This window comes from Psammomys obesus, unplaced genomic scaffold (genome assembly GCF_907164565.1).
Source record: "Psammomys obesus unplaced genomic scaffold, mPsaObe1.curated_primary_1811, whole genome shotgun sequence".
Lineage (NCBI taxonomy): Eukaryota > Metazoa > Chordata > Mammalia > Rodentia > Muridae > Psammomys > Psammomys obesus.
In genome coordinates, this window is record NW_026596117.1 from 28,718,546 (window position 1) to 28,743,224 (window position 24,679).

Here is a 24,679-nt window from a genome sequence, read left to right on the forward strand (position 1 = left end):
TTTCTTTCTTTCTTTCTTTCTTTCTTTCTTTCTTTCTTTCTTTCTTTCTTTCTTTCTTTCTTTCTTTTCTTTTTCTGGTCACTTGTATAGAGGCTTGAACTGAAGTCAGTCTCTGCAGATTCCGAGGGAACTGTTAGAAAATCTAGGCTGAGGTTGATATAAGGGCTTAAAAAAAGTGTTTTGTTTTTACATTGAAATACATATACATTTTTTTTTTTTAAAGTTACAAAGATGATACAGAAAACCCCCTTCACCTTGCCAGTAAGGCTCCCCTGTTACTAACATGGTTCATGACCACAGCATAATTATCAAAACCCTGAAGCCGAAGAGGCTCGCTTACAGTTTGTTATCACACAAGAAGCAACACACACTTGTTGTAAAGAGCGCCTGGTCCGGGTGCATTAGAGTTTTAGATGCGACTCTGGGTTGCTCTCTTTGCAGGGAGGATCCAATGCCATTTACTGGGCCTCTCGGCATGGCCATGTGGACACTTTGAAATTCCTCAATGAGAACAAATGCCCTCTGGATGTTAAAGACAAGGTAAGATCTCCTCTTGGAGGAGCAGGAGGAAACGATCAGGGGTACACTGAAGTGGTGGCCTGCCTGGTGCACCAGAACTGACCCAAAGATAAAGACTGAGGATCCAGTCCTCCAGGAGAGGATGGAAAGTTGAAGCTTTTCTGTTGTTGTTTGGCCGTGGCACGACTTGGCCCAGCACTTTAATCGGGGTTTCTACCCTAGGTTCTCTGCTTCTGGTGAAGCACAGTGTTTAGGGTCGTGTGGTGGAGCAAGGCTGTTCACCTCATAGCAGCCAGGAAGGAGGGAGACAGAGATACCCACAAATTCTCCTTTATTGTGACCTAACTTCCATTAGCCTCTACCCCCTAAAGATTCCTCCACAAACAGCCTGGTGACCAAGCTTTTTGCACATGGCGTCAAGAGGTAATTAAGATCTGGACAGCAAGTTCATCATAGCAGTTTTTCTGCCAGTTGAAAAGACAATGTATTTTCTGTAGTTAGCATAGCCTGACATGGGGAGGTGCAGACATAAGCAAAACATCTGGAGTTGTATTTATTACTCACAGAGATTTGTTGAGGGGTCAGTTCCTTTAAAATTTCCAAGAGTGTAAGAAATATGTTTCCGAGCATAGATAAGGCAATGAAGGGAGAAAGTTGCTAACAAATAAAACTTCACTTTTGAATAATTGCAGGGTGATGAGCCTGATCTTAAAAGGGGATTGTGCGTGAGAGAAAGAAAGAGAGGGAGAAAGAGGGACAAGGAGAGGAGGGGAAGAGGGAGAGAGAGGGGGAGAAGGACAGGAAGAGGGAGGAGAATGCTAGTTTCAAGTCCAACAGCTAGAAGCATGTCTTCAGGAAGCAGGTAGAGCATGGCCCTCATGGTAAAGGGTAAATCCTCACTAAGTTGTTTTCTGTAACAAGATGAACCAGGTGTGAGGATGCAACAGTAGCTGCCTATGGGTTCCCTGACCCCAGGTCCTGCCCTTAATCTCTGTGGAATCAATGGCTTGAGGGAGGATGTGAAGGTACGGACCAGTGCTCTCAATCTCATAAGTGGTTTTGAACTCTGGTCTTTAGATCATGGGTGTACTTCTTTTGCAGTCTGGAGAGACAGCCCTTCACGTGGCAGCTCGCTATGGCCATGCAGATGTGGTTCAACTCTTGTGCAGCTTTGGCTCTAATCCTGATTTCCAAGACAAGGTAGGCTGTGAGAGCAAATCCCTGCCCGAAGGCCTCCATGTACAGTAGCCGGGTGACCCAGATGACTCATGGAGGCCTCTTGACTTAGGTGTATTATCATCCATTGCAGAGTATGGGCCCTCAGAGAGCAGTCTGCAGCCAGCTTCCTGTCCGTCTAACCTCTCATTCACCTGTTTAAACCTCAGGACTGCCCTGTGTTCTCAGCACCCATGCTCTGTAGCTGAGAAAACTCCACAGCTTGCTGTCTATGATGGGACCAGGGATTGAACCCTACCCAGTCTGAGTCTAGAATTTCTGTTTATAAGTACCACTCTCTCATGGAACCTCGTAGACAGATGGACGTTTGACGATACTGACGGAGTGCAAACCTCTCAGTCCTCATGAGCCTCAGGCCAGCACTCTTTTGACTAGTTACAGGAAGGTCATCATGATAGCTCACTGTGGTCCTCTGACTCATCCTGGAGTTACATACCTGGCAGAAATCAAAGCACAGAAACTGCTAGAATAATTCATGCTAGGAGGAGTGCGTTCCTGCCAGTGATGATTCTAGATAGACAAAGGCAATTTTGCCAAACGGTGTTTTAAGTCCACCCACGTGAAAGCTTCACTCTTCAGGAGCCTGCTCCAGTCCTCACTGGGGCCCCAGTAGTGCTGTCTGTAAAATGCTGAGAAAGCCTAGTTCGCTTAGCATGCCTGATGAGGGGACCGACCAGGGAGAGCACACTGGATCTGCCTCTTAATGACAGAGGCTCCCAGTGCTGTCATTATTTAAGATTAATTTTTTTTTTTTTTTTTTTTTGCCACACTGGCTGCAATCTCTGTCCTCCATGGCCTTGATTTTGCTCTCTGTATTTTCTTTCCTGTCTGCATTTTCCTCCTCTGTGCTCATGACCTTGACCAGGAAGAGGAAACCCCCCTGCACTGCGCTGCCTGGCATGGCTATTACTCCGTGGCTAAAGCCCTTTGTGAAGTTGGCTGCAATGTGAATATCAAGAACCGGGAAGGAGAGACCCCATTGCTGACAGCTTCCGCCAGGGGCTATCATGACATTGTGGAGTGTCTGGTTGAACACGGAGCTGACTTGAATGCTTCTGACAAGGTGCTTTATGGGGGTAATGTTTGGCGCTCATGGTGAAGTGAGCTGGTGGGCTAGCGGACCCAGGAGGCTTGCCTACTTGACTCCTTAAGATAACAAACACAAACCCGGAATACTGTGATTCTTCCTTTCTTTGGTTCCAAAAGTTCTCTGTAATTCTTTAGAGTTGTTTTTTTTTCTTTTCTTTTCTTTTTTTTTTTTTTAGCAAGTAACTAAGTTTAGGACTTATGAGGGCTGTTTGGCTGTGTTCTAATGTTTTGAATTTTGAGCAGGAACAGTGGCACCATAGTGTCAGTTTTTAGACACATGTAGAAATAGGTGTTTATTTTGCCACCTGCTCTTTTGTAAAAAGACAATAAACCACTGTTACTTGTTTCACAATTTTACCTCTAGATCAAGTGTTCCCTTCTTCCTTAAGCAAATTCAACACAATATGTTTGAACTTAAACAGACACAGTGATGGTGCCGTAGCCATCGCTGCCAGGGGCTATCATGGGGGTGTGTGCAGTTCACATTGCAATTCCCCCCTCTGTGGAGCGGTGCCTTGAAACAGTGTGTGGGTCTCTGGAGATATATTTTGTTTGCGATGATTGGGCTGGGTATCTGCTCCGGGCACCTAGTAAATAGAGCTAGTGTTTCTGTTAGACATTCCCAGGCCCCAGTGATGTCAGGTATAGAAACTCATGCAGAAGCTGTAGAGATAGGCTGGAAAGCTCTGCTTGCCCCTAGCACTCAGCACCTCTCTTCCCCAGGGGTCCTGATTTGGCTGCTGGTAGTTCTGAGGCCAATTTCTGTGTTGTGCAGAGGTTAAGCAACTTGTATCTGCTTTCTGAGCATTCAACAGCCCTGGGAGAAATTCTCTCTCCTCACATTCTCAATGTTTTTCTGATGCAAAATAAAGTAGTAGGTTATCTGCTCAAGAATTTAGCAAGTGTTGCTGTGCAAATGCTTTAAAAATGTTTTTCAAATCTGTTCACCTGCAATTGACATACCAATAGTTAGTTATGTCTTATCAATTCTAAGATAGAAGTATAGAGTCTTTCTGGCTGATCTACTGCCTCAACCTCAAAGAATCAGCAGGTGGTCAGTGCAGGTTTCAGTTGTGCAGAGTGGGACAGATAAAGCCCCAGCCTTCCAGAGTCCAGACAAGGACCTTTGTCAGTCTTGGTGTGTATGTAGTAGCCATCCTGTTTACAGCTAAGTCTCACACAGGGAAGAGTTGGGCTGAAGGCCTAAGCCAGAAGCACTCATGACTTTGGGTTTGGTTCCAGGATGGACACATTGCTCTGCATCTTGCTGTGAGGCGTTGTCAGATGGAAGTCATCAAGACCCTCCTTGGCCATGGCTGTTTTGTGGATTTCCAAGACAGGCATGGCAACACTCCCCTGCACGTGGCCTGCAAAGATGGAAGCGCGCCTATCGTGGTGGCCCTCTGTGAAGCCAGCTGCAATCTGGACATTTCAAACAAGGTACAAAGAGAGGCTAGGATCCCCAGATTCCCACTGGGTCTACCAGATGCTGTTGCTGGGTTTTTGTTATATTTATATTATCATGTTTATATTAGCATGTCATGTTTATACTATCCCATCATCATTGAGGACTGTTGTCAATCACATGTACCCGCTTTCTAGAGGACAGTGCCATTTTGATCTGTGTGACTGTTGAGTAATTTATTGAGACATTAACGTGTCCTTCTTGCCTATCCTGGCTTCCCACTGTTCTGCTTGTAGAATAAATGAGCACACATTCAGGGGTACAGGAGCCTGTGCATGTACATACATACATGTGTGTTCATGTTTCCAAGAAGAGTCAGAGGTCATGGTACAAATGTAGCATTCCTTCTGAAGCACAAAGTCTTCAGTAAATACTCTTGATCCTGTGTTTTTTATCCAGGTTTCCAGGATTATTGGCTGATTTGTCTCTGTTGAGCTGTCTGTGGGCAAAAGTTGCTAACACATTTGTGTATGTTTGCACGCATATACACTAAGCAAATTTGGAAAAACCAAGTAAAAGAATACTGCTACCTTATAAATTATAAAGCAATGAAAATAAATATCGTCTTCTTGGTCCATGAAAAGCCCCAGGTGCAGATTTTTGGACTTTGGCTGTCACCTTCTTTTCACCGAATCCCATCCAGATTCGCAGCAGAAAATAAGAGCATTTAAATGTTTGTGTAGCGTCAGTTGTGCAACTGTATGCAAGGCGGGCACACTCTTTCCTAAGGACATGCTAAAAAGGAAGTCAGGCGGAGCTAATTTCAACTGTGGGAAATGTCTGCTTATGCATGATGTATATGGTGCCGTAGGGTTTATGATAATTTGTTTGAGGTAAAATAATTAATGCATGAAACATCTGGAGAATTGTCTTGTCATTCCTCTCGCATATTATGTGATTAGTTGTGGTGGAATTTGAAGTTGGTAATCCTCATACTCTGGGACCCTGCAAAGGTGACATCCTGGGTCTTAGCTGCTTTTTGTTGTCTTGGTTTATCCTTTCCTAACCGTGCCAAGATAGTTATGTAAGTGGCTTAAGAGGGAAGACAAATGCCTCTCCTTCTAGGATTCCCTCAGTGGGTTAAACATGGCCTCAGAGAACATGTGCTTATTAAACCACCTTCAGGTTTCACTGGGGAGGCATAGTATTTGGGCTATACCAGCGGATTTCCTAGTGTGAACAAAGAAAGCCCTGAGTTCAATTCCCGCTCTCCAGAAAACACAAAGCAAAGCAAAGCAAAGCAAAGCAAAGCAAAGCAAAGCAAAGCAAAGCAAAGCAAAGCATATTTTAGCTTGTGCCTAAAGGCAAAATCTTGTTAAATGTGTTCATTTCAAAATCCAGCTTTATTGGGCTGTGTGGTGCGCACCTGTACCCCAGCACCTGTGTGCTGGCAGAATTGTGTGGACGGAATTGTGAATTTGAGGTAAGCCTGGGCTACATGCTGAGAGCCTGTCTCCAGCACAAATAAACTTTCAAGAAGACAAGCCTGTTTCTGTGTTTGAAAACAACTGCCCTAGGCTGCAAGTATGAGGCCCATGGTCCTGTTCACAGTGCCACAAAAGTGAGCAAGCCGGAAACTTGGCTCATGTGATGGAAACTGGTCACAGTGGTTAGTGAACTTGGTGTTTCCATTATATACGATGCTGGGATGGCACAGAGGGACTTTGGTGGGTGATTCTGTCACTGTGTTGAGCTCAGTGTCAGCTTGAGATCTGCACCAGGTTCAGACTTTTGTGGAGTGGAACCTGATGGCTGTGCTCTGGCATGCCGAATGACGTCAGGCTGGGGAGGGACACAGGAGGAAGCTGAGTTTGCTTTGTAAGAGTCACTTCTGTAACCTCTGCAGTCCTTCAGGGCCTGCCCTGCTCCTGAGAGGTAAAGCCCTGGTGACTCACTCACCTGCTCCAGGCTTCACCTCTTCAACCTCCCCACATGATGCTGTGAACCAAGTCTATCCTGCAGACCTTTAGATGCCCCCCTTCCCCTCTCCCATCCTCTGCCCATTTCTTTCTCTCTCTTTATTCAGGTGAGGAGGAAAAGATGTTTAAGGTACTTACAGATACAAAACCACCATTGTCAGGTGATCATGTCTTAGCCGGTTCAGCCTCTTACTAAAGAGTCATAGAGGAGAGCTAGGAACAAAAGGCTCCAACATGTAGGGAAAGCTCGGAGCAGGTGATTGTGGGGAAGAGGTGTAGTGATGTTGAGGATTTAATTTTTTTTTTTACCACATACCTATTTAAACATTTAAGATGACAATGCATTGACCCATGTGAAAATAAATACTGTGCAAGCAGAGATTCCCAAGTTTTGACTACTGGCATCCTCTGCAGCGTCTCCATGATTTTTATTGATGGCTCCCCTCCTGCTGAGCAAATGATTTTGCTATTTCACTGTTGTGATTGTGGGAGCATCTTAGCCCCAAACTTAGCAGCCCTTGAGAAAGACAAAACATCTGTGGAAAGAAATCTCCTGTTCTAATTTCACCCTTATATGGCCACAGTCATCAGGGATTGTGCGGTGCCTGAGCCAGCTTGCTTGACTGTGGACTAGAAGTGGGTGCCTCCCACCCCATCTGCATGTGTGATTGTGCGCCATGTGTGTGCCTGTGCTAACTGGGGTCATATAGGGTATTGGATCCCCCGAAACTGGAGTGACAGATGGCTGTGAGCCACCATGTGAATGCTAGGTCCCTGGGAAGAGCACCTAGTTCCCTTAACTGCAGGGCCATTTCTCCAGATCCTACTTTCCAAACCTTTGCTTATTACTCAGGGTAGCAGCTACCAACTCCTAAGGGCAGACCTGCAAAGAAGGCCAATGAGCGGAAAGCCGGCAGCCTAATGCCTCGGCTCTGAGATGCTTGGAGGAGATATTCACCACATATGCTTCAAACCTTGAGCTAGCCCTCACTGTCCTTGGGGGTTCACTACAGCACCCCAAGGAATTGATGCATAGTTTGAGAACCACAGGCGCAAAAGCATTGTAGGCATGGCCTCAAAGCTTCACCTCCTTAAAGAGCCCTCCGCAGCTGCCCTCTTCCTCAGTCCCTGGAGTGTGAATCTGAATTGTATGGTACAGGTACACATGCATGTCTGGATGTTCACACTCTTGCCTTGCTCTGTGGCAGCACAGCAGAAGACTTGGAAAACCAGGGGCTAGCCGCCTCATTCATCCTCTGAAGGTGTATTTGAAGCTAGTCTTTCAACTTCAAAGTGCTTGAAAATATTCTGCTTGCCAGGTTTGCCTCAGTGGGAGCCAGAGCCTCCTGTTTAGTTCTTTTGGACCCAGGCCCCTTATGTAATACTGTTTCTCTCCCAATAAGGATGGCTGTGAACCTCAGGCTTTCACAGGCAGCAGCCATGAAAAATGCCTCTGCTATTTTTCTTTCTCTTCCCAGTATGGACGGACTCCTCTCCACCTTGCAGCCAACAACGGGATCTTGGATGTGGTCCGCTACCTCTGTCTGATGGGTGCCAATGTGGAGGCTCTGACCTCGGTGAGTACCAGGCAGGTGCAGGTGTTTGGCTGCAGAGAGCCATGGAAACTTCTCATGCCTCAAGGGCATGGGGAGAAAGGTATTGCCTGGCAACTGCATTCTAAAGCAGACAGGCTGCTATTAAGCCCTAACCCTCCACTGCAGTTACATAAACATTTGCCCACACAGACCCAGTTTAATATCTAGTTAATGTTTCATCCTCTTCTCATTTCGCCAGTCCTGCTCTGCCAGCGACCTGCTGGTTTGCACTGGCCTTTTGTTTACTGTGTTACACAACAGTGTCGCTTGGCTTTCTATTCCACGTATGGGTTTCTCTTTCATAAGTGTTTTCTGTTGGCCCCAGGACACAGGGGGCCCAGTGCACTGTGGGAGGAGCTGGATCTTCTGTTTGACTTCGGGGGTCATGAGCAGCCTAGAGGCAAAAGTGTTTAGAGTCTGCCTTTGCTGCCGGGCCTGAAAATTATTTTTCAGTAAGACACAGTTCATTTCTCTGACTTCTTATTCCAGGCTTCCACCTTACCCCCACCCTCACCCCCCAGACAGAAGAAACCCTTTGCTTCACATTTCATATGATACCATAGATAGGAGTTTGGCCGATAAGGCAAGTGGCAGTTGTGGCCGTGAACTACTGCTTGAGTTGTTGCTGGCCCAACAGTGTGTTAATTGCTTGAGTATGGGGCAGGGGTGGTCTTCATATTCATAGATGGGAACTTTGCTGAGGGTCAGTCTTGAAGGTCACGTGTGGTGTTTGATGTTGCAGTTCACCTGGGGCTCTGAGGTTCTTGGAGATCTTCAGGGTCTTAACTGAGCTGGCCCAGCCTGCCACTTGTTTCTATAAATGAAATTTCCATGAAGCACAGCCATGCTCATTCACTTATACACATTGCCTTTGGTTGTGGGTACTGCAGACCCCCACACCCCTAGGGATGGTCCTCCAGAGGGTGTGTGTCCTCAGCTTCAATGCAGTACGATTTCTCCCTGTCCGAGTGTAGGCCTTTGCGGTATCTGTTACAAGATGTAACTAGTCTGTTCTGTGCAGCATTGGGCTCTCTGTAGCCACAGACATTAAGAGTGCTGTGCATGGAATGGGTGTAATTCTCAGGGCGCTTGCTTACCTTGGCCACACAAGGACCTGCTAGGCCCGAATTGCCATCATCAGCATTTACCCGCAGGTTAGTTATCCTGCAATAAAGAGTCATCTACATTTTTAAGAGAGGAAAAAATATCTCTTTGTCTCAGATGATATCTCATGAGGAAAATAAAGACCAGGGTGACTTTGAAGATGCTGTAGGAGCCAGAAGTGTGTGTGGCTTCTTGCCTCTTCATGTTCCCCTGTGAGTCCGTGGCTCTCCCTACTCACTCTTAACTGCAGTAGCTCTCTCTGCTGCTCCCCACCTCCACCCTGCTCTTACTACCTTCCTCTGTCTTCCCATCTCTTCCAGCTTCTAGAGGAGCTCTTCAGGGTTTTCTGTCTGCACCTCAGAGCCCTTCACTTAGCCTCAACGTTTACTCAGACACATACCAGACACAGGGAAATGTCTAGAAAACATGTGTGGGATACTGATCAAAGAGCCTTGATAGCCAACTTGTAGTCACTGGGTGGAGCAAGAGTTGGGACTGGGAAGCATGTGGAGCTGACCCCTCTGCAGGAGCTGGTCATGGAGTCTGGGAACTGAGTAGATAGGAAGTGGACAGGGTTAGGGTCATGAAAAGCATCAGATACAGAGTCCTGAGCTTGGTGGCCACCGCTGTAAGGATTACCATGCTAGAGATACAGCCTCCCACCAGTGAGAAGGCTCAGGGGGCATCTGGCCTCCTAGCCAGTGGAAGCAATTTATGTGAGGAGCGGGGTGACTGTGTACTGAGGACATTGCCAAAAGACAAAGCCCAGAACATGTCTATTGTTTTGTAGTTTCTAGCAGTAAAGAAGAAGCAGATGAAACGAACTTCAGCACTACATGCAAAGCAGTATTTCAACAGGAGTATCTTGAGATTATTAATATTTTTTATATTCTCCTAACTTTACCGAGTTTCTAGTGCCTTGTATGTCCTGCACTGACAGTCATCTTTTTGGGACCACATTTCAGACCCATGGCTGGGCTGCTGCCCTGGGACGGCCAGCGTGAGCTGTACCTTTCTGGCTGCTGGGAAGACTGTAGAAATAACATGTGGCTCCACAGCGCCCCTTAGTGTGGCCTTTGTTCTCCTCGTATGCTGGGAGTGATTTCTGAGCATTCCTGCCTCCCACCCTCACTCTGCACTGGCTTGCGTTCCTCCACCACTGACTCAGCAAAAGCAACAGTCACCTCGTGGGAGTTGTTTCTTTTATTATAAACTAAAACAAAGATTACAGAAGAAGCAGCCAGCTGTGGTGGTGTGCATCTCTGATACCAGTGCTTGGGAGGCAGAGGAAGGCAAATCTTTTGAGTTTGAGGCCAGCCTTGTCTACGTTGGAAGGTATAGGCCAGCCAGAGCTACATAGTGAGACCCTGTCTCCAGAATAGAATGAAATAGTGTATGATCAACATGATCGAGGTGTAATCATGTATAGGACCTTTGTGGATCCATTCATGAAACAACTTTGAGAGCCACCCCAGGAAGTGGCCTGACTCCATGCTGCCTCCTTTCTCTGGATGAAACCCTTCTCTGACTTCTCTCTTTCCCTTGTCCTGATCACCAAGTGCCAGTGGCTCCTGGTAATCCTGCTTCTCATCCTGACAGTCTTCTGCCTCTCCTGCACTCGCTTCTCTTCTGCCTCTGCCTGCCCATGGCTCTTCTGCTCGGTTCCTTCCTGGAACCTGCCCTACTATCTAGCTCTCCTTGTCTACTCTCTGGGCCCCAGGCCTGTACCTTTACTTTGAACACCTAAGCTCACCTCTATGTCTCCAAACCTCCCTGTCCTCAGAACTCAGCCTTGGATGCCACCTTGGAAAGTCGGAGGCACCCATATCCTGCTCCTCTTCCTCAAGGCTCACCCTCACCAAAGGCATTCCATGCAAATGAAGCCAGGAGACAGTTTGATGGGAACTCTTACTCAGTTGGGAGTATGGTATCCAATAAGGAACTCTCGGTTCAGCCCAAGCAAAGGAGAAGTCGTGGTTTGCCTGTTGGATCCATCTCAGGGACACAGTAAGAATGGCGTGGCCCTGATTCTATAGCCCCTCTGAGTAACACACACCTAGGCCGCAGCTTCAGTCTGGGGCAAAAATTCATTCTTAGCCTAACAGTTTTGCCCCAGAAGACACAAGAGATTATCTGTAGATGTCGTTGAAGAATGTTACTGGCACCTTGGTAGATGGCAGAGGTGTTATTAACACTGTGTAAGTCTGATAATGGCTTTCCACAGCAGGGAGTCACACAGTCTAGTAGGACCAAGATTAAGATTTGCTGGTGGAGAAAGACCCATGTGTGTCTCAAGAGCAACGTGAACTGAGGAGCTGGGAGCCTGGCAGGTAGACAGACTTTGGGTGTCCCAAGCCTTCATGGGATGTCTTACCTCCAAATACTGATAATAAAACCATAGACTTATTTTTCTTCTGTTAGAAAATTGTTTTTTTTTTTGAAAATTGCATTTTAGGTCTGTAGAAAGTTCAGCTGAACAGTTGAATCCATTCCTGTGGTGTGGAGTGGGCACGGCCACAGCTCCTGTCCCCATGGGGGACTGTGAGGTCTTGCTTGTGCCACCTGGACCAGTTCTGGACTGGAAGGTTCTCAGCAGATATGTGTGTTCATGGTATAGAAACAAGAATAAATCTCTTCATAGGAAGCCATAGCTCCTTGAAAATCTCTAATTAAACAGTAAATGTCGAAGTGCTGTGGCCCTTAGGTCCCTGCTTTGTGTTTGTCAGCAACCTTATGTCAGACTGTGCTAGACTCAGCGTTCTTTGGAAGGCACAGTGATTACAAGCCATGGTGTAGTCTGAGGGCCAGGATTGTATGTGTGAGAGCTGAAAGACAGGCGCTGACACTGAAGCAGATACTCTTGACTGCTGCAGTAGAGTCAGGGGCTCAGTTAGGGAACCGTCAGCCATAGGATGAGTGTTCACCGAGTCTGTGGGTTGAACCTCTTACTGTTGTCATCACAGGACACTGCTGCATTCCTTGCTCTGGCATCTTTCTTTCCTGAGCCACCAAATAAAATAAGGATTCCCCAGACAGGGAAGTAGGCCAGGACATGCTGTTTACCTGCCTTTCCTCTGTTTCTGCATTGAGCTAGTTTGTTGGGGTCACATGCATCTGGGCTTTGCAGGGCAGAGACACTGATCATCTGTCTTCTACAGGATGGCAAGACAGCCGAGGACCTTGCCAAGTCAGAACAGCACGAGCACGTGGCAGGGCTCCTGGCAAGACTTCGAAAGGTGAGCCTTCCTCCGCCTGTGGTTCTCGGCTTTTGCTTATCTGAGAAGTTCTCAGTATTGTCCTTGTGAACTATTAGAAAAAGGCACAGGCCATAGATTTAGGAACATTGTCTGTCTTTGTCCCATCAGTTGGCACACTTCTATAAGTGTCTACAGGGTTTCTTCTACAGTTGGTGTGAAAACAAAATTTGGGGGCTGGAGGAATAGGTTTAGTGGTTAAGAGCACTGGTGTCTCTTGCAGAGGACCAGAGTTTTTAATTCCTAGCATCTACACAGCAGGTCACAACCATCTGCCAGGGCCATGTTCACAGGAGACGCAGCAGTCCCTGCTGGCTTCCACAGGCACCAGGCTTTGGTTTTATTTCCCCAGCCCTGTCTGTGCTGACCACCTCCACAGCGCAGGGGAAGGATACTGACGATGCCCCTTTCCCTCGTTTGTTTTGAGTTTCCAGGTATCAGCTAAGCTCTTGTTTAATCAGGTCACAGCACTATAAAGTTAATAAAAAGAGAAAAATAAGTAAATACAGGTGCAGATTTGCAACCCACATCATGCATCTAGAGACTTAAAAAAAAAAAAAAGCCAAACCCTTTTTGGCTAAGATGTATTTGTTAACACACAAAGATGTTCACTGCAGTTCTATTTAAAATATAGTAGCAAAAATTAGACCATGCAGGCTACCAACACTAACGCATAGCAAATTGTCATAGAGAACAGGATGGTGGTTGACATTCGGAAATATTTACAAAGACAGAGTAAGTACAGGAGTTTAATGCTTGGGATGTTTCTAGGCTGAAGCAAAAGGATGAAAAGGTAAATTATCTGCACATTTGAACCCTTACCCTGGGGCTGGGGATTTAGCTCAGTTTGTGATCTTATAGAGCATTCCTGAATTCCTTGCATGAAGGAGTGCTGCTTACTGGATTGTTCCCTATTCCTTGCTCAGCCTGCTTTCTTACAGAACCCCAGAGCACCTCCACAGGGGTAGCACCACGCACAGTGGGCAGGACCCTCCCAAATTAATCATTAATCAAGAAAATGAGCCGAGAAAATGCCTGTGTTCCCAACACTCAGGGAGGCAGAAGAGCAAGCAGGTGGACTGCTATGAGTTCAAGGCCAGCCTGCTCTACAAAGGGAGCCCAGGATAGACAAGGCTACACAGAGAAACCCTGTCTTGAAAAACAAACAACAAACAACAAAACAAACAACAAAGAAAAGAAAATGCCTCACAGACATGTCAGTTTAACGGAGACAATTCCTCAATCGAGGATTCCTCTTCTGAAGTGACTCTGATTTGTAGCAAAGTAACAAGAACTAAAGAGCACACATGGCCTGCATTCTGAACCCAGCTCCATGAAGCTCTTGCTGGATGAACTGGCTCATTGCTCACCAGCCTTGTGCCTCGGCATCTGCATTTGACCCATGGTAAGAGGTGCCACTTCAAAGAATGGTAATGAGGGCTGAAAGACTGAGGTAAATGATGGCTTGAGAACAGCACCTGCACACAGTAAGCACCACATGGTTTACTCTGTGGTTGGCACAGCATCCTGAAGAGCATTTTCAGAATGGACCTTGGCAACTGTGGTGGAAATCCTGAAGAACTGTCATCTTATATCTCCAGGGTTCACAGAGGAGGGTGCCCGTGCAGGGAAGCCTGGCCTCAAAGAGATTGAAAGGGTTAGGGCAGAGCGGAGAGACCCACCTCACGACACGTCTACTTTCCTGGTCTTTCTGTGGGAACCAGGCCTTTGCAGTGTGTATTTCTAGCCATCATGGAGACATCTCCATGAGCCTGTGCGAGTCACCCTACCTTGTAACTGGTTAGATTACTCCCCAGTGTTCTGAGCTGGCATTTCTGTTCCATCAGGCAGGATTTTTTAGAGTTATTGTTCAACAGGACCCACACTTGCCTTCATTGTCCATGTATGACTTTAGGCTTCATCCTCTTGGTGTGAGGCAGGGCCCTGCTAATCCATTCTTTTGTTCAGAGCTCTCGGATGTAAAAACTAAGTCCTGAACCAAATAATATTCTCTCAGATGTACCTGAATAAAATAACTCACCAGCACTTGAAAACACCTGATCAGAGGATTTGGTTTCAGAAGTCAAAGCAACAGCCTTGGGGATTGAAGAGTGAGGGCAGCAGCTTGCTGCAGAAGCCTCCAGTGCCTGCAGAGAAAGTCAGGGGTGCGTTTGTTTGCAGTTATCACTTACGTCACCAGGAGAAGAGATGTTCAAAGAGACTACCGTGTGGGAGGAGGGAAGGCTACAGCCTGTCTGCTGTGCTTGCCTGCCTTCCTGCCATGCTCCACAGTAGCTCTGACCAGGGTACTGCTGGCATTGCAAGTGGGTGGGAGTCCTGTCTTTGCAGAAGATTTTGGTCCCTGGCCTCCAAGCCCCTGTTCTCTCACCTCTTCTCTCCTTTCATTTTTGTGAAAGCAGAAGATTACCTCTCACACCGTGCTGTGTTTTCTGCCCATGTTAGAGCCACTCAGGGGAGAGGTGGTTTTTGGCCTCCCTCACGTGGGTGCCCTTCCATGCGGTCGCTGCCTAGAGTATTATCAAAAGCTACCCCCTGTGTTTTCACCAACTAGGAATGTAACTTTGAGCCTTTGTGGAGGAAATGTGGGGACTGGCCTATGGGGACAGAACTAAATCCATCTGTCACTGGTACCAGTGGAAGCCAACATGAGAGTTAGAGAGTCTGTGCTCATCACTGTGCACTGAGGGGCTGACACAGGCCCAGGGAGGGCTTTCCAGCCTGTCATCCAGGGGACCTCAGGACCTTCCCTTCTTGGAGGGATAGAACTGCTAGGGACCATGTGATTATATGGCCACATAGGCCAAGGCCATGACCACAGGATAAGCAGTAGGAACTTAAGGGGCTGAGCTGTGTGGAGTCTGCACTGGCCCAGTTCAACATGGAGGGCTTGGAACATTTGGCACTGTCTCTGAGAGCCAGCCAGTGTCTCCTCCCAGTCGGTGACATCGCTCTGGGCTCCAATAGTCAGGTGTGGTGGGAATGTTTCAGCATAAAGAGCCTGCGGGTCCCCCAGGTGAGGTCCATCTATGGAGTGATTTCCCAGCACAATGTTGTTTGGCGGGCTCTGGAAGCCCCACAGCTGCCCTCTGGCTGCCCCTAGCCAGAAGAATGAACAGGATGAAGCTGTCCTCTCTCGTCTATCTCAGGTAGACTCCTGCCAGGAAACAGCCCATTCAGTCCCTCCATCCTAACCGCCTGAATTTTGCCACCTAGCCAGACCCAGCCTCTTCCCCTAAATGCAAGGAAAGGGAAGGTGGCTGTGCTAGACTTGGAGTGGTCTGTGTTAGACTTGGCCTTGAAGTCCATTTTCATCACCTATGTCACTGCACTTTCCAAGTTTATCAGGGCTTTGGGGACTTGGTTTACTTCATTTGTCACATTTGTCAGATTTTTTTTTCCTTATACAGATATTAAAGAGGGGGAATGCTTTGGAAAATGGACAATGTTATGAGTTGTCTGGGATTAAAATTCAGCATGAGTGAAGGACATTTGTATAATTAGGATTCTCACTCCTTCTATTTGCTCTGACAGTTTCCGGCACATGCAGTAAAGAAATGTGTCTTCCCTGGGTTCCTCTCTGGCATCTTGAGACTGGTGGCTTCCTTTTTTTAGTCTATGGGTTTAGTCATCTTTCCTGGTGGGAAAGCAAAAGCCAATCTGCTAGGGCAAATGTGCTGAAGAAAGAAAACTGCAAACCCAGAGACCCACCAGGTTCAGGCTTGGTGTCAGGATCTGGAGGAGAGGGAGGGAGTGTTGATAGCCAGTGTGGTGTTAGCCAGTGTGCTGTGAGCGTGCCCGGAACCAAGCAGGCCAGTTGTTCTGTGAGTCTGAGGCAAGAAAACAAGTAGAATAACTCCCCAACCAAGTATGTAAAGCAAGTGATGAAAGTGCTACTGTCTTGCAGATCCACAATCCCCCAGAAGCTTCTCAGTCATCAACCTGCACACTTTAGTGTTGGGAGGTGTCCTTTCTTACCAATTCATGTGCAGCCTGCACAGAGGACTCACCTAAACCTTTGATCCCCCGGGCTTTCTGTGTGGCCCAGTCACACTCATAGACTCAGGGGACATACACTGGAGGACATTGTAGGACCTGAGAAAAGTTGCAGTAGCAGTTACCGCAGCTTGCTATGCCCCATGGGTGCTGGATGGGCAAGCTTCTATCAGGCCCAGCACCTAGGGTCCGGCCAGGCTGGATTTGTGGCCAGGTCTTGTTTCAGAGCTTCAGCTATGTATGTGGACTATTGTGCTCCGCTCTAAACCAATTAACATACATAGCACCTTCTAGAACTGGCCGGGAGCCATTTCTTGGGCTAGGAAAACAGTTCACTGGGTTGGTGGAAACTGGCTTCTAGGGAGTCAGCCCCATCTGGGCTCCTCAGCTTGTCCCTGCTGTGCCATCTAGTGGCCGGAAGTGAGAATGCCATCAGAAACTTCTGGCAAGGCAAGGTTGTGCCAAACTCATTGGGTTTAGATTCTCCAGGGTTCAAAGTGAAGATCGTAAGGGACCTTCCTATAAGATGAGGTTAAATTCCCTCAGACATGAGAACGCCTGAGGATGCTTTTCTTTTTCTTTTTTTTTTTTTTTAAGACTGTAGTGTGCTGCCAACCTCAATGAGAAAGTGGATCTCGTGGCTTATATTCTAAAACTTCTGTTCTCAACCTTTGGATCTTGGCTCCTTTGGCTTTTCAATTGACTGTTTCACAGGGGTCACCCAAGGCCATCAGAAAACTATTTCATTACATTCATAACAATGGAAACATTATAGATATAAAGTAGCAACAAAATTAACTTTATGGTGGTGGTGGTGGGGTCACCAAAACATGAGGAACCAGTTGAAAGGGTCACAGCATTAGAAAGGTTGTGAACCACTAAAATCTCTTGACTAAGGTCACCATTTTTTGATGGACAGAAAAGGAGGTATGAAAGGGACCTGGACACAGGCAGGAGGCAGGTGACACAGGATTTCTTTTGTGGGAATCCACTCCTGTCTGATGCCTCTTGGTACAGACTTGAGAAGTGAGACCATGTGTGGTCCCCCAGGATCTAGGCCTTATCAAAACCAAGGTGTAAATTAGGCAAAGCACTGTTTTCTTTCAGACCAGCTGCAGCTCTTGAGATCAGGTGAGCATACCCTACTGCTCCTAGCAGTGAAAAGGTTTGCCTTCTGAAACAAAATTACAATGAGGCGCCAATGTGATGAGCCACGTCCCAGTGGAAATACACGTAGGGAGGGCCTTCTTCTCATTTTTCACACATTCCTAGTGATGGTTTATAAATCTTACTAAAGTCAAGAAGCCCCCATAGCTACACTGTGTCTGAGACAGTGCCCCAGTGGGCAATGTTTTTCGTTTGTTTTATTTTGTTTGTTTGTTTTATCTATTTCTCCCCACTGTTTGCCTCCCTCACACTCCAGGAAGGATAGAAGAACCAGTACTAGATTCTGCTTTGCTCTGTGGCCTCGGGTAACAGTTTTGGTTCTCAGTTTCCTTATCTGAAAAGGGGAGGATCAAACACAGCTCTGTGGCTGTCACCTCAGAGTTCACAGCATAGCTTTTGTAATGGCATCTCACTGATCTAAAGTCAATTCCTTACGCAGGAAAATTGTGCAAGTACTTCTCAGTAGACTCTCACCAACAAGAAGACGAAACTTGGAAGAGAAATATTTGCAGTAAAATATGACGTGTCTCAATGTGTGCATGCAGGGACATGGGGCCCAATGCCAGTGATCTAGGAGTCTGCCACAGCCTTGGAATTACTGAGAACATTTACCACTGGTGTCACTTTTGCGGTTGTCATGACAACTCAAACAGCATGGTTTCAGGGCTACAAGGGCCCTAACAGCCTCAATGAATAAAGGCAAAACAGAAATTTAAACAGGGCCAGGAAGATGGCTTGAGAAATAAAAGTGTCTGCCATGGTGGAAGGAGAGAACTGCCCCTCTCAAGCTGTCCTCTGACACCTTTCTGCGCCTGTGCCACAGCATCCACACACATGTGCACAAGACAAACACATGAAAGCAATGAAAGATTTAAATACTGTGTGAGCCAGCCACCAAGTTGTTAAGAAATCTCCGATAATGCTGTGTTTTACCCAACCTCCCTCCCCCCACCTTCCCGACGCCACTACCAGATTATGTGCAAAATAATAATAAGGCAGTGAAGTCTTAAGCTGATATGACTGTAAACAAGATTTCTGATTAGGTGCTCAGAAGTCCCAGGGACCCAGAACATTCTTCACTGTAGGAAGTATACAGTCACACCTTCCATTCAGGGCTCAAATGTCTTCACTTCGTGGAATCTAAAATACATGTATCCCTCCACAGTGCCCACCAGTGGTAAATGTTCTCAGTAATTCCAAGGCTGTGGCAGACTCCCTAGATCACTGGCACTGGGCCCCATGTCCCTGCATGCGCACATTGAGGGGGCAGTGCTGAGAAAGGGCGGGTTCCAGCCTTTTGGGGAGTTGCATGCTCCTGTAAACTATGATCACTCTGTGTGCCAGGGCCGGGATGTCAACCCTGCCTTTCACTTGGCTTAGTCTATTGGGGTTATGATGGCGATCCACACATGGGTCAGGCCTGCAGGAAAGGAAGCTTGTGGGAGATGAAAGACAGATGGGTTTTGTGGGTGGATGGACATCAGGCTACATCACAGGGGAAACCCCTGCAGCCCAGTGAAGGAGGAGACATGCAATAACTACATGTCATGGCTTCAGAAAGGTCCTTCTCATTAGGGAGAGAGCAGGAGATGGTAAGAAGGAGGCAAGTATTGAGGACAGGGTGAGAGCTTGTGTCATCATCAATGATGCCTTAGTGCACAGACTTGAGATGAGCTCTGTGAGTGTGCTCTACCTCTTGACAAAAACATCCCACCTAAGGCACACATGTCATCTCCGAGGTCAGTTTGTCCATATGGCTGCAGCTCTGGATGTGACAGTCTAAATTTTCTAGTTCTCAGTACTGAGCTTAACACTTAGATACCCCTGTGCTTATGGGAAAATGAATGAGCAAGTGAATCTGAGAATCCTCCTGGGAAGACTCAGGCTTCTCCTTAGGTCCCAGAAAGAAAAGAGCAAGACCACTCTGCTGAGCTTTAGCCCTCCCACAGCAGGTGGCCTCACCTTGTGATGGCATCTCACCAGTCCCATAAGACAACAGGCTCTGCCCCTTGTGCTGTGGCCATAAAGGAACCCAACCTTTCAAACATATCGGAGCGCTTGCTCTTGAAAGGAACCAGGGTTTTCATACAAACAGAGACAACTCTCAAGGAACCAACTCACAGCCCAGAGAGGGGGCTGGCTCTATCCTCTTATGGTGTGACAGTACCACAGTGCCCCGGCCTCTCCATACAGAGGAGCAGGCCCCTCGCTGTTCTGACTGATGGGGCTTATCTTATTTCATGTCCAAGTTGATGCTTCACAGGATTTTTCCACCCAATTTGTTAGGATCCAGATGCCATAGAAACAGGCAGATGATGCACAGACAGGGCAGAGGTTGCCAGGGGCTGAACAGATGGCAAGGATAGTGATTGCTAATGGGCCAGGACTCCCGGGGATGAGAGAATAGAAAGGGATCTGAGATGAGAGCAGAAATGGTTGACAGCATGGGGACTAGAGTCCCTGAATGCCACTCTTCAGAACGATGACTGCAATGGCACATGTTTTCCTAATGTTAAAAACATTTCTGTGGAAACAGCACAGTAGTGTATTCCCAACTCAAGCAGGAAGTACAGAGCCAGGACCTGGAAGCCTGAGCTCATGGGTGCAGCCTGCCCAGAGCTTCACTTTTCCCTTGACTAAGGGCAGGGGCCTGTCATCTTCCATCAGGACACACACCGAGGACTGTTCATCCAGCAACTCCGACCCACACAGAATCTCCAGCCCAGAATCAAGCTCAAGCTGTTCGGCCACTCGGGATCAGGAAAATCCACCCTGGTGGAATCTCTCAAGTGTGGGCTGTTAAGGAGTTTCTTCAGAAGGCGCCGGCCCAGGCTCTCTTCCACCAACTCCACACGCTTTCCACCGTCACCCCTGGCTGCTAAGCCAACAGGTAGGAGCTCCAGGTGGTGTCCAACTCCTGAAGTTGTTGGGTTCAGCATTCTCCAGTGTGAGAGATGCCTGGAGGCAAAGGCTGAGACACCAGTCAAGACACACACACACACACACACACACACACACACACACACACACACACACACGCATATCTTACAACTGAAGAAATTCTCAGGCCTCCTGGAGTGAGATAAGCATTGGGGTGACTTAGACTGGTGAGGACTTACTTGACTTTTTTTTCTGAGGAACCTCATACTCACTTGTCACTGACTGTCAAATCTCTGTTTTCTGGCTCCCCTCGGGGCTGTGGGTGTTATGTTGTGTCTGTGAGGACAGAGGGAAACCTCTGGCCTCATGGGAGGAACTCTTGGCAGCCTGCCTAGCAATTGCTAATGACCCTCACGGAAATAAGGTTTTCCGTCCATGCCTCTTGTTATCACTAGAGGGCAGCAGTCAGCATTTTTTTCCCCTGTGATTTCATAACTTACTACTTTGTTGTTGTTGTTTGTTTTTTTGAGACAGGGTTTCTCTGTGTAGCCTTGACTGTCCTGGACTCACTTTGTAGACCAGGCTGGCCTCAAGCTCACAAAGATCCGCTTGCCTCTGCCTCCTGAGTTCTGGTATTACAGACATGCACCATTGTGCCCTGCATAAACCATTGTTTATATCCTGTTATCAGTAAGCCCATCCTGGCCTCTTATGCATGCTACCTCATCACTGAACTGTAGGAAGGAAAGGCCACATGCCAAATATTGCCTGCCTTCCTCTGCTAGCTTGAGCCCACAGCCTGCTAATCATGTCGGCCCCTCTCAGGTAGTTGTCTTGGACATAGGTGCTGGGCATGAGACATTCCTGGGGAGCCCCCAATGGTCTTGTGAGGCTTGGGAGAAAGACACATGGATCTAATTCCCCTCACCCCACAGTCCTTCCTTTCCATGGACCCATCTCTGCCTCCTTTACCCACCTCTTGTCTTAAAGTCCACCCTTCTCATCCCGCTGCCCGCTTTGGGGTTCCCACACCATGTCCTGAGCCTCACCCCTTTGGCCCGCAGTCTCCGTGAGCATTAACAACCTGTACCCTGGCTGTGAAAATGTGAGCGTGAGGAGCCGCAGCATGATGTTCGAGCCCGGCCTCACCAAAGGGATGCTGGAAGTGTTCGTGGCTCCATCTCACCACCTACACTGCTCGGCGGATGACCAGTCCACCAAAGCCATCGACATCCAGAATGCTTATTTGAATGGTATGAGACACCTTTCTGAGGGAAGGAACTTTGGTTTTCCTTTCACAGGGAGGGCTTTAATTCATCACCAAAAGGGAGCTTTTACCAAGTGGTATCGGGTATATCCAAAGTCCAGCTCAGCCTAATAAGGGGCCAACCCAGGCCTACATGTCCGAAGGCAAAACCACATGGTAGGGAGCTGTCAGCACCTAGCAGAGCACCTAGTACTCAGTAGGTGCTTAATAGATACTGATTGGTTGACTAGTGCCTTCCTAAAAGTAGAGCTGAGTGTCTCTTTAGATGGGTATCTAATGATTCACACAGCCCCTCAAAGTTTGAGAAACCAAGTAAAAGGTGATGTTTAAACACACTGATAGTCATACCTAAGGCTGTGATGTACACATAGGGAATTCTTTGGATGTTTTGGTGTTGTCTGTTTGACATAGAAAGAGGCAAGGGCATTCACGTCACCTAGGCAAGCCTCAGTGTAACAGCCCTCACAGTGCAGTCATTCTGTTGTCTTAAATTCTGTCATCTCAGCTCAGAGCCCAAGTCCAAACCAGGAACTGTGGCTCATGCCTATACTACCAGCTCCTATGAGGCAGGGGGTTACCACAAGCTTGAAGCCAGCCTGAGCTAGAGAGTGAGAGACCAAGTCTCAGCTCAGACTTGACCTCCGTGCAGCTAAGAAGTTATGTGAGGTTAGTAAAAGAGTTGGCCACTTTCCCAAGACACAGTGGTGGGATGTGGGTGAGAATAACCCTCCAGATCCAAAGGGCAACCCAGGAAGAAGACAGGCTAGCTGGCCTGAGGCAGAAGTGCCTCCATCAAAGCAGACATCAAACTTTAGTCTCCAAGTGCCAAAGCCTCTGCCAGCTGATACTGCAGGATGCTAGCAGCTCTGCCTTCCCTTCCCTTCACCCTAGCTGCCGCCCACCCCATGAGTTCACTGGGCCTTCTAGTCTCTCCCACAGGTGTGCCATTTTGACAGCCCCTGCCTGTCGTCTCAGGCTTTTTTTTGACATCTTAGTGATTACTGCCATGACTCACAGCCCTTGGCATTCTGCATGCCTGCAGAAATCAGCACCATGTGGATGTCACATGTGTCTGCTCCCAGTATGAGTCTACATGTACCATAACTGGAGCACCCACAGTGTCTCACCATGAAGCAGGAGTCAGAATCCTGAGTGGCTCATGAAGACTGTGAAGTCAGTCTGACCTCCTAAGCTGTAGGCCTGTGATAGGTGTGGGGGATAGGAGGTGGCTTGTGTCAGTCTGATGGGGGTGCTGAGCGAGCATGAGGAGGGATGTGTGTTTAAGAGCCTGCTGTCATGTCTGCCATGGGAGACTTGCAGAACACAGGAGGATCATGTCATGTCCAGATGTGCCCAGCCCTTCATCACTGTGTCATGACATCATCATCTACAGGTGTGTTGAACCACATTCCTAAGCTATGCTGGAATGTGACCCAGGGGCTACAAGTTAGACGCACTGGTGAGACCCTACGATTATCTTGTACCTAGTGAAAACCATCTCACACCCAAAGCTGTGAGTATTTAACACCAGCTTGCAAGGGGACTACCGGGGAGGTCTGTAAGAACACAGACTGCTGGGTCCCCAGGGCTTCCCCAGAGATGCCAGTGCTGCTTGGTTAGGAGACCCAGTGTGCGAGGTGCTGGTTCCGATCACCAAGGTTAAAGTCCCTGTCTGCTTCCTCTGTTTCAAGCTGTGTGTCCTCCCAGCTTCCCAGGACAGAGCTGGTCAGGCAGCATGAAGAGAGAGAGAGAGCTTGTATTTGGGCCTCACTCTCAAAATCCCCACCACAAACCAGGCCTCCAGTGCTGGAAGGTCTGTTTCTGCTTCCAGAACTTTCCACTCTGTGCTGAGCTCCTTCTCCTGACAGGATCACTACCTCTTTATATGATAATAATGAAGGGGTATCAAAGTCAAAGCTTGTTTGTATATACAAACACTTTCCCATCTGCATCTTGGTCCCACATATCTACAACACGCAGATATCTCTGTGGAGAATCTGGAGTAAATATGCTGCAGATAGAGCCAGAGTTATCCTAACCAAAGGCTTTTGGAGGGAGTCACATAGTCATAGATGGCAACGAGACAGGGACATGTCCATAACAGATGCTGGGAGCACTGCATATGGAGAGCACCCTGCATAAATTGCTGTGTACTCACACAGACACACGCTGCAGGTGCCACTAGGCTTGTGCAGAGCCCCTGGAGTGCCAACGGCCACTGAAGTTGGGTGTTTCCTGACTGCAACATTTATTTCCTTCCCACAGGAGTTGGTGATTTCAGCGTATGGGAGTTCTCTGGAAACCCTGTGTACTTTTGTTGCTATGACTACTTCGCTGCCAATGATCCCACATCCATCCATGTCATCGTTTTCAGTCTAGAAGAACCCTATGAGATCCAGCTGAACCAAGTGATTTTCTGGCTGAGTTTCTTGAAGTCTCTGGTCCCAGTAGAAGAACCCATAGGTGAGCAAGGGTCCTTCCTTCCTTGCCCCTCTGATGCTTCTATTGGGGTCCTCATGCTGGTCACACACTCAGACCCTACATTCCCAGCTGTGGCTTCCTCCCAATCCCGAGCCATCCTTGATAGCCACTTCTCTCCTGTACTCCATCACCAAGGCCATCATTGCTGAGCGTACAGTGGAGTCCTCCACCTATGGCTCCTGCTCCCTTCTGGAAAGTCCTGGAGCAGTCATCAGCGGGAGGGGTTATCCTTCAGTATGCAGCTCCATGCAACCCTGCTGAAAAGACCCAGGTGGCCTGACCTCAGCACACTGGCTAGAGGAGAGAATGATGGAGTGGACTTTGCCCATAGCAGGAACAGCTATCCCTGGTCCAGGGTCATGCTCAGTAACCGCTTCCTTCTCCAGAAAAACCAGGCTCTTAGTATCAACTGGGCTGACCTCCCAGAGGATGTTGTTCTGCCTTTTATTCCTCCCTTGTCTACCATTTAAAACCATTCCTGAGAGGAGTGGCCCTGCCTGTGTGAGTTGAAGACAGCTTCCCTCTGGGCATTCCCTGGAGTGTGGCTGCATTCAGGCTTTTTTGTTATTGTTCCAGTGAAAGCTGTCCCTGGTTGCAGTTTTTCCCCTTGTGTGTCAAAGCCTATTTAAGGAAGCCCCCAACAGCTGCTTTCTGTGCTGCAGTCTGCCCTGCTATCTTCTGAGAACTCT

At 47.8% G+C, this 24,679-nt stretch overlaps 1 protein-coding gene across 3 annotated transcripts in view; it reads left to right on the top strand.

Annotated features, from left to right (window-relative positions):
- Dapk1 (death associated protein kinase 1) overlaps nt 1–24,679 on the top strand; it is a 150,253-nt gene that overhangs the window by 115,201 nt on the left and 10,373 nt on the right. For all 3 annotated transcript variants that reach the window (XR_008722758.1, XM_055629232.1, XM_055629231.1), the window contains exons 14-22: nt 442–540; nt 1,621–1,719; nt 2,621–2,818; nt 4,087–4,284; nt 7,707–7,805; nt 12,086–12,163; nt 20,030–20,252; nt 21,307–21,495; nt 23,775–23,972. Coding sequence is in view for 2 of the 3 variants with exons in the window: in XM_055629232.1 (XP_055485207.1) it covers nt 442–540; nt 1,621–1,719; nt 2,621–2,818; nt 4,087–4,284; nt 7,707–7,805; nt 12,086–12,163; nt 20,030–20,252; nt 21,307–21,495; nt 23,775–23,972 (1,381 nt within the window). In the remaining variant the exon portion in view is untranslated. The remainder of the gene's footprint in view (nt 1–441; nt 541–1,620; nt 1,720–2,620; nt 2,819–4,086; nt 4,285–7,706; nt 7,806–12,085; nt 12,164–20,029; nt 20,253–21,306; nt 21,496–23,774; nt 23,973–24,679) is intronic.